Source organism: Hipposideros armiger, unplaced genomic scaffold (assembly GCF_001890085.2).
Source record: "Hipposideros armiger isolate ML-2016 unplaced genomic scaffold, ASM189008v1 scaffold_201, whole genome shotgun sequence".
NCBI lineage: Eukaryota > Metazoa > Chordata > Mammalia > Chiroptera > Hipposideridae > Hipposideros > Hipposideros armiger.
In genome coordinates, this window is record NW_017731551.1 from 2,282,468 (window position 1) to 2,292,632 (window position 10,165).

Genomic DNA, 10,165 nt, shown 5'->3' on the forward strand with positions numbered 1-10,165 from the left:
GGTACAAAGTTGTATTGCAGATCTCTAGAATTATTCACCTTGCTTCACTGACATTTATGCTCATTGATGAGCGACTCCTCATTTCACCTGCCCACAGCCCCTGGCCGCTGAGTTTCCACTCCTAGATTCTCTGAATTTGACTATTTTAGATACCTCCTATAAGGTTTTTTGCATATTGCACAATTTCCTTCTTTTTAAGGCTGAATGGTAAGTAGTCCATTGTATATACGTGCCGCATTTCCTTTATCCATTACCTGTCCATTCATCTGATGGACACTTAGGTTGTTTCCACATCTTGGCTACTACTGCGCACAGTGCTGCAGTGAACATGGGTATACAGATATCTCTTTAAGGCCCTAATTTCAATCTTTTGGCTAAATACCCAGAAGTAGGACTGCTGGATCATATGGTAGTTCTATTTTAAACTTTTTTGTTTTCCACAGCGGCTGCACCAATTTACACTCCCATCAACACTGTGCAAGGGTTCCAATTTCCCCACATCCTGGTCAACGCTTGTTTTCCTTTATTTTTTTGGTAAAAGCCATCCTGACAGGTGTGAGGTTTTGGTTTGCATTTCACCGATCATTAGTGACGTTGAACGTTTTTTCACCTAGCTGTTGCCCACTTATAGCTTCTTTTGAGAACTGTCTGTTCAAGTCCTTAGCCCAATTTAAAATTATTAGCTCTCTTGCGATTGAATTGCCCAGAGCCTGCCCCCCCCGATTCTCAAGCCGGTGTGGAGGCTGAGACCCACAGGGGAGTAATCAGCATTTCAGGCAGTTATGGGGCTCGCCCCGGAAATAAAAGATGTTCGACTTGGGTGAGTAGCCAACGGACCATGAGGCCAGGAACTCAGCAGATCGGAATCTAGATGCTCAGGGCACAGAAGTCAGGTTTGGGGACAAGAGTGACCAGAGGCAAGGAGGGAAGCCTCCACTGTTCACAGTGACACTGATGGGCTACAGAAGCTTATAACCGAGAGAGTAGCCAAGAGGCCCCCCAGTGGGCTGCATCTGGGGGTACATGAGCGCCTCAGTACTTCTGACGAAGCTGACCACCCAGTCCAAGGGGGGACCCTCAAAGCCCCCTTTACGTTCTGAGATCCCTTTCTTCCTTGCCTCCAGTTTTCTCTTCGATCAGCCGCCCCACATGCTCTTGTCCCCATCCCACCTCTAAGCCTCTGCCCCACAACCTCATCTCACTGGAACTTGCAATCTCACTTCCTCTACTGTTTGTCCACCCCTGCCCAGACCCAAAGAGGCCTTAAAAAGTCCCCCACCCCTGCTATTTCCTCAAGCTGTTTTCCCTTTGCACCCCCGTAGTCCTCGGCTAGTTTTTATGGGACCGATGTTGTTTTGTGTTATAATGATTTGCATGTGTCTCATCTTGCTTATTACCTTGCGATCCTCCTGAGGACAGAGACTGTCCACGTTATTAATATAACACCTGCAGTTCCTAGCATAATATCCTACACTGGTGGGGCCACTAAATATGTACTGTGTTAGGTTTTATGATAACTCTGATTTCCAAGGATGAATAATCATATTCCCCTCATTTTTCTCTTATTCCAAATGGTAGCCACAATTATGGGATCACATTACACACAGTCATTTCACTATAAATAAAACAGCTACTGGCTTCTGTTTTATCTTGCTCAGACTCAAATACACTTTCCTGTCTTCTCGGGTCCTGTAACACTTTTTAAAGGCAATAGTCACTTGATCTTTCCAGAAAACACTGCCATCTCATTCTGTGAGCCTCCTGTCACAGCTGGGGACAGCTGACACCCTTCTCAATGGCCCTCTGGTCTCTGTCTGCAGCTCCTGGGATTTGGTGTTCCGTCTCCGGTACACTTCATTATCCTGGGCAGTCCCCTGCATTTTTCATTTTATGAAGCTCTGGGACTCGGTGGCCTATTGTCACTGCTGGTGGCCGCTCCTCACACTTGTGTACCTGCCCCTCAGCGCCGTCCCTGCTCTCCCCTAGGTCTCGAGTCATTTACACCGCGGTCCCCACACGCGGTCCAGCACTTCAGTGCTGTCTCTTCCCGGGCCCGTGGGGGCTGCTGCGGGAGCAGGCTGTGCTGTGGCGGTGCTCAGCGCTCTCAGCCCTGGCAGCTCTGACTGGAGAGACGGTGCCTTCGTCCTCTTTTTCCTCAGACATGCTATTCAGTTCTCTCCCCAGCACACATGTGGAGAGCCTGTGTCAATTCAAATCTCCTACTTCAAAAATGATATTCCAACCGAGTCAACTGTCGTATTTTTAAATTGCTTCTGCTTTTTTCCCAGTTGTGGAAAAAGGGCTGCGTGAGGCTGTTGGGCCCACCTGATGCCCAGTGCTACAAACTGGGCTGCTCCAAGCTGGGGGCCGGCCCAGGGCTGGGGAGCGCGAGCACTGGGGAGGATAGAACACTGGCTCCACTTAGGGCTGTTACTAAAAAGGAAGCTGAGGTCAGTCCTGGAGTAGGTAGTGGGGAGTGAAGCGCTACGCCTGGTCTCCCTGACCCTGTGGCCCCTCTGGCCCCTGGGGCATTGCTAGGACCAATTATATTCATCTCTGAGACACACTGAAGGTCAGGCCGAGCCATTAAACAGGGCTAGAGGACGCCCCCGTGAGACATATACTAGCCCTACCACGAAAACACACAACAAAACATGAGTTCATTGTAAAGATGGGCAGAGGGGTGCCCATGTAGGAGCAGCCAGAGCAAGAATGTTTTAATCACTCTATCTGTATATTTTGTAGTGATTTCAAGTGTGGGAATTTATTATCTAATCACAAGGATTTCCGATGACTACTTGGTGACATTGTATCCAATCAGCAATGAATAATTCAGGCCTAATTGCAAATGTTAAGCTTTGCGTCCAGTCCTGGGGTATGTGCTGACTGGCAGCACTAGACTGGGCCTCCCTTTCCTGGTCCTTGGTCCCAATGTGAGGAGCCAGCAGATTGGGGTCCTGAGGCCTCTAGGGGTGCAGAAGGCCAGGGGACTGACTGTTCTGGAGGGGCCAATTCCAGGGGCTCGCCAGGCAGCCCAAGCACAAACCATACTCTGCTCAAGTCTGGCTGGAAAACATCGGAAGCGGCTCTGGCACCAGGGATAATAGTCTCGCAAATATAATAAATATTTCTTCCCTCTTCTCGGGAAGCACACAGAGAATAAAATGAGTTCTTACTACTTTGGAATAAACAGTAATGCTCTCTGGGTGAAGAGCCAACTGGCAGTTTGAAAGATTGGGTTAATCAGACACAGGGAAATTTCTGATTAATTGGACAATTATTTTGAATTCTGAGAGAGCCAAAGCGATATTAGAGAAATATTCTGACCAACTGGGAATAAATTCAATCGCCTGAGGCAGAACTTTTTAAGCTTACGTGGGTTGAAATACACTGGCGTGGTGTTTTTATGGACTCAAATGCCCCAAATGTACAGAGCCTATAACTATTTTTTAAGACCAAAGTGATTCAAAATGATTTTGGCTTTGAACAATTATGGAAAATCTGTCTGACATTCCCTTGAAATCACTTTAGGACTCCAGGCTGTGGCAAAACCACAATTTAGGGACAAGGAGAGAGTGATGCTAGAATGTGGCCCGGATCCACAGATAACTGTCTCTCTGTGTGAGCCTGCCACACACACAGCACACCTGTCCTGGTCCTTTCTGGAAGTCTGAACTTGGCAAGGTCTCACCTGGTGGGGGCGTGCTTCTGTTCCTCCTCCTCATCTGTGTCGCTGCTGATGGTGATGACGCTGACCGTGGGGCTGGGGGTGTCGGGGATGACAATCGTCTGCCGCTGCCGCTCTCTGGTGGTGCTGGAGGCCCCGTCGCCCCAGCCGCACGTGACAGAGGAGCTGCAGGCTGGGCTGCTGTGCACCAGGGCGCAGCGGGGCGGTGTGTTCTCCTTCACACGCTTGGACCGCTGAGGGGAGCTGATGGCCTGAGAGGAGGACACCTCACAGGTGGAGACGTTTCTGAAACAACAAAGTCACACAGGCTCACAGAGGAAGGTCAGTCCAGCAGCGCCTTCTAAGGAGCCCAACTGTCTAGAAAGCCCAGCTTGAGGGTCAGAGCACTCAGACGTCACCTGTAACTGCGTAAGTGGGCACCTCTACAGGGCTTTCTTTTAGATAGTTGCTACACAGACGGGACAGCAGCCTGGCTTTCTCAGGGCTCTGGTGTGGCGCCATGTGCCAGCACCAGCAGGACAAAGGGAACAGTCAGGGCTCTAAGAAGGGGAGGGGTTGCGCCCCAAATGGGGCTAGTCTTGTGGGGGTAGATGTTAATGCCTAGGATTTAAGTGTGTCTGCTCCAATGCAGCCTCGTCTTCAGGGTCAAGGCCTGATTTCCTGAGCTCCACCTGGTCATCCTCCCAAACGTCCTGAGGTCTTATTTGGGAAAGGGGTGGAAGAAATCGTTATTTACCACATAAAGCTTTCATTCCCTTGCTAATGGCTGGTTTCCCATTTAATAAACTAAAGCTCTCATTTCTTAAGAGTTTCTAGGTCTGAAAGATCGAATGTTGGTGAATGTTTAGCTTTCCCTCCTTTCTCCTCTGGGAAAGGGACACGACCATGAAAGTATCTGTGTGTGTATAATTAAAAACAAAATTTTCCCCTGGATTTTGACACCTGAGCCTCACAGGAAACTTACAAGTCTGTTTCAGTTGTAATAAAAAATTGGGAAAAGTGCACGAGGAAAAGGTGTGCTTAATAGGGGCCCTTTAATCTTGACTTGGATCATCTCAAGATTCCTTGTCAAATTAGTCAATGTAGTTTCCAGTAACTTTAAGGGAAAAACACCTCATCTTTGCCCCTTCCCATCAACCCTTGCTAACTGGCTCATATCTATACAGTGAGACCATAGCCAACCTGATATGTCCTTAGAGATGCTTCCACCTGCTAGCTAAGGGGATGGCAGTAAGATGAAAGTAATTCCATAAAGGTGGATTTATTTAATTTTCTATTTGGTTGGTATCAGATATGTTACTTGTTCCTCTTGGGGGGCTGGTAATAATAAGTTTTACTGATAAAATTGTACCATTATTTACCATAAACCTATATATTTGTTATTGCTAATATGTTATAATTTTGAGATTATGTTTTTACCACGCCAGCTGTTAAAATATCTCCACTGGCATTATTAAAGGAAAGTACGCTTGGCTGCACCACCGACCAAGGGAGAACATTTTGGTTTCTCAGGCCATTTGTCTAAGGCACTGGTCTTAAAAATAGGCAAATACATCACTTTCGCTAGAATCATATTGATCTTGAAATGCACTGGCAATGAGCCTCGAAAAGCTGTATGGTGAGCAGGCAACAGGAGGGACTTGTTAACAATCTGGGAGGCGAAGGGTTCTTACTGCCCCTAGCTGGCCAAGGTGACCGATGAGGATGCTAACATCAGCCCTGGGTCAGACCAGTGTTCTGTGTACTGGACTCCCTCGCTAGACATGACAGAACAGGAGGATTGAGATGGTGGCCAATCTAATAATGACATGGGTGTGTTGTCACAGGGCTGCCAATTAAAAGCATTTTGCAGGCTTGCCACTGATCTAAGATGAATTTCCCTGAGTTGTCAGCAACACCCAAATAAGGACTCTTGAAGGATGATAGCTTGAGGGAGTCAGCTCTTGTATTAATTTCTGAATGAGAATGACAAAAGGCAGGCTTCATTTCTGGTGCATGGCTATATGAGGAAGTAGAAAACCCAACTTTGCTAGGTACTTTATATACTGGATTTTTCTTTTCCTTTTCTTTGAAAAGATTTTATTGGGGAATTGGCGAAGGGGAACAGCGCTGGGGAATCGGGGAAGGAGAAGAGACAAGTTGCTGTCCTTCTGTTCTTCAGTCTAGCTGTGGAGGACGTCTCTTCACTGGCTCATGTTGGTATTGTGATCATTGTGCTTTTCCTGGATGAGGCAATCGGTTGCGGCCATTGGTTGGCCGCTCACAGCAACTCACGGCAGCTCACGCCAGCTGCCCACCGCTCACACAGGCTGCCGGCCACTCATGGTAGCTCAAGGCAGCCCACTGCAGCCCCACTGCAGCCTACGCCGCCGCCAGTGACTCACGGCAGCACAGCTCCAGGTAGAGCTGTTGTTCACCATCTTAGCTGTAGAGGGTGCAGCGTCACTGGCCCATGTAGGATCCGAACCAGGGCCCTGCTGCTCAGAGCTCGCGCTCCCAAGCCAGCTCTTAGCCAGCGCGCCACTCGGCCAGCCCCTATACTGGACTTTTCTTACTTAATCTATTCCAAATAAGTAACTGGGTTCCTCCACCTCAGTGCCACTGGAGAGAAACATAGGGTTATTCTTTCACTGCACAGTGTTGACCTTGATTTTTTTTTTTTTTTGGTTTGGAAATCTCTATTTTTTTTCTTTTTAAATTCAGGCTTATTGTGGTACAGGAAGTCATCCTTTTGAAGTGTTTGATAAGTTTTGACAAATGTATGGTCATGTAATCCTCAGCACAATCCGGACACTGAGCGTTTTCATCCCCCTGGAAAGTTCCCTAATGCTCCTTCCCTGGCAACTCCCTCCTTTCCTACCCAAGTCCCTGGCAACTCCTGAGCTGGTGTCTGTCTCCATAGTTTTGCCTTTTCCCAAATGCCACATATATGGAATCACACAGCACGTGGCCTTGTGTGATTTTGATTTTTACGAGTTCACTGAGATAGGACTGGATTAAAAGGGAATGGCAAGATTATTGTTCTGCTGGTCTTAAAAACAGGCAAATACATCACTTTCACTAGAATTATATTGATCGTGAAACAGGATTATACTGATCTTGAAACAGGATTAACAAAGGTTATTGCTTATATTTAAGTAAGCAGCGACATGATTTACATTTCTGACCTTAGATTTCAAAAAAAGCACACGGCTACTATTTGTAAAGAAAAGATATTATGGTTTCCAAAGTGCCACTTCACAGGTGAGTCTGAGTGTCTTCCAGAGAAGTGGCAGGGGACAAACTCGCTCCAAAACCTGGCACTGAACACTGTGATTCCAGGTCCCCATCCTTAGAGAGCTGATAAGGCCGGGTGGGGGTGAGGCAAGAGGCAGGTGCACTACCTGCACAGACCTGAGGATGACTGCCTCTTTCAAACCCTGGAGCTATCCATAGAGCATTCAGCGGCCATTCCCTGTCCCACACCAGGGACTCAGAGCACGTGCTGGCACTCCCTAACACTGCAAGATTTCTTTCACTTTGGATCTCCTGAGGTTTCTCACACACAGGTTTCTCTCACCACCTACCTTGCAGAGGACTGGTGCTGCTTACTCTTCCGGGAGGAGGTGGTGCTGGTTGGCTGCTGCCGCATCACGTGGGCCACGCCCACGTTTAAAGGCTGGGCTGCCGGAAGGGTCACATGACCAGTCAACAGCGCAGGCTGCTGCATGATAGGATTGTAATGGCTGCCGTGAGCATGTGTGTTCCTGAAAGGGAAGAGGGAAAAAAAAGATCTCTAGTGGTTTTATAAACACAGGGCTTTTTTTTTTTTAAGATAAAGGTATCCACCACTCCAGTTAAAAGCCAAATTACACTCAAAAGGTAATGATCTCAATGGCCTGTGGGGTTGTTGAAGAGATGAGCCTAGTCAGGTGAGCTCATAGGGAAAGTTCCCCAGGTACAGAGAAGTCTGTGCTGTTCTGCAGGAGTGGCAGGAACACAGTTTGTTGAGGGGCGAGGCAGAGGACATTTCAAGTGGGGAGAACGCCAAGCACGCAGGCTTAGCTTAAGTTCTGGGAAGAGCAGATAAATATTCCTTCCAGTTTTTAAAGTCCCTGAACAGGGGATTGTGCTGTGTATTTTATTATAGAATTTACAAAGTGCCTTCATCCCACTCTGTGAGGTAGGCAGGCTATCTTGGTGATACCATTTTATAAATGAGGAAATCGTAGTTTATGTGAAAAAAAAAAAACAACTTTGAAGACTGGGAGCCATATGTTTTTGGTGTTAGGAAGTGTTAATATTCTTTTTTCTTTTTAGCTGAGCCATCCTGCCACCTGTTGGCAGCTCAGCGGCAGCTCAGCTCGGGCTGGGAATCAAACCTGTGACCCTGTTGCTCAGAACTCGCACTCTTGAGCGAGCTCTTAACCAACTGAGCCACTCGGGCGGCCCAGGAAGTGTTAACATGCTTTTGAATTCTCTCAGTGGCTAGCACGATGCTCAGTCATGTAGCAGCTGATCAATTAATTACATGCTTACTGAATGAACAATTAGAACTGACGGTTGACTAGACATGATAGTATAGAGTTTGTCATTAAATTAAAACTAATAACAGTCAGACATGTTGATAGAAATACTGGCAGCCGTTATCCTGAAGCTGGGTTATGTTTCAAAAGTTCTTATGATCTGGGTTGTATAGAATTCAAAGGCTTGTTTTCCCACTGAAATTTTAAAAATGGTGATTCATTCAAAGACGTGCCCATAAAAGCCCACTTTATACATTTAAAAAAGCTATAGGAGAATTTCTTTGAATTTAAAATATATTATACAATTTATCTTTGCAACTTGGGGAACAGGATGAATAGGACAAAAAGAAAGAGAGTGGGGCTGTGGGAAAGAGCCTATATATTCTTTTTACTAGTCAGAAAATTAAACAGAGGAATGGAGGAAGCTGCAGCTGAGGCCTGGCTGGGGGCTTAGAGCTCTACCCCTCTACGTTTCACTGAGAGCGCTTCATTCATAAGTTTTTTAGGTCAGAAAAGGAACTGCGGGGGAGGCCCCATAGTCGTTACAGAGCCTGTCGGAGGGTGAGAGGTATGACCTACCTTGATGTTTGGGCTGAATGAGAGCCCAAACTGTCTCTCATGAGGAGAGGGAAGCTGGGGGCAACTTGGGGGGTTGCCATTTGGTTCTGCGCTGGTGAAGACGGGCATTATGGTGGTGCTGGGATGGGGTGGATGGAGGTACATGGCAAAGTGGAATTGGCTATAGAAACAAGCGAGCAATGTGTGGGCAAGGAAGTCAGCGAGCGGGATGGGTGAGTTCTGGAAACAGACGCAGGGGGTATGATGTGCTGGTGGCTGTCAGCTGGATGCCGCTGGGGTCTGCGGAAAGTGGCCTTCAGTCTATAGGATATGACTATTAACTGAAGAGCCCAGTCAGCAAACCAATCAGAGCTTGCCATTCGAAACAAACCCCATCTGTCACGCCTTTCCCTGGGAGAGCTGAGAAGCCTCCAGCGTGCCCGCGTCTCAAAACACCTTGAGAACACTTTCTAGGATTTCTGAGGAGCTTCGGGGACTCTTTTTTGCATTTTTTCACTGGTGACAAATCTTTGTTTTTGGGGAGTGGAATTTAATTCTGATAAATAATAAAAAATCATCTGGAGCCAAGTTCAGTGAATGACAGTGGTGATTAAATGATGCAACTGAATTTTGGGTTGAAAGTGACAACTGACCATAAAGTTAATGGAGCTGATTTTCTTGTTTTCTGGTACATTTATTTAAAAATTACCTCTCCTTACACTGTAGTCTTAGTCCACATAACACTGTTTTTAATTTAAAAAGCTTTCTACAAATCGGGGAATTGGGGTACAGGCCAGTCTGGCAGTTCTGTAGGTCAGCGGTGGACATGCCTCCCACCCTAGACACGCCTCTTCTCCTGCTTACCTCCAGTCGGCCAGTTGCTGGGTGCCCGCCATGGTCTCAGGAATCACAGCTGCATGCTGCACTGACGTGTGGGTGGCCACTCCAGTCAGCTGCTGCCACGCCGGGGGAAGCAGGATCTGCTGGGTCCCACTTGGCCAGGCCTGCTGTAGAACACAGGACGTCTGCAATCATCATGTTTGTTGATCACATGATCAGTTTGCATGAGGCGAGCACTTATTCTGTGCTCAACTCTGTGATGGGTGTGAAAGACCTGGCTTTTGGCCTCAAAAACTAAGTTAAGGGGAGATATAATGAACATATATGAACTACACAGAAGACAATACGTACATGGGCAACGAGTTGCATGGAAGGGATTCATTAACACAATTCTGACATCACCAAATTATGTGGTACTTGCCTGCATCTGAGAGCAAGCACATGTGAAGGAGAATTCTTAGCGAGGTCCTTAAGCTTAACTGAGAATTACCTTGATCTCTCAAAGCAAAATTGAAAGCTAGAAAGCCACAGCTTGATTATTCTTAAGTATTAAGATTTTTCTAAGAAATCTAAA

At 47.0% G+C, this 10,165-nt stretch overlaps 1 protein-coding gene across 4 annotated transcripts in view; it reads right to left on the reverse strand.

The window, feature by feature from the left end:
• Positions 1-10,165, reverse strand: part of HIPK2 (homeodomain interacting protein kinase 2) — a 129,505-nt gene that overhangs the window by 18,553 nt on the left and 100,787 nt on the right. For 2 of the 4 annotated variants that reach the window (XM_019653247.1, XM_019653249.1), the window contains exons 10-12: positions 9,616-9,755; positions 7,255-7,434; positions 3,692-3,973 (exon numbers count right to left, since the gene is read on the reverse strand). In XM_019653247.1, coding sequence (XP_019508792.1) covers positions 3,692-3,973; positions 7,255-7,434; positions 9,616-9,755 — 602 coding nt within the window. Of the gene's footprint in view, positions 1-3,691; positions 3,974-7,254; positions 7,435-9,615; positions 9,759-10,165 lie in introns of all 4 variants that reach the window. The other 2 variants (XM_019653248.1, XM_019653246.1) reach the window with 1 other exon arrangement.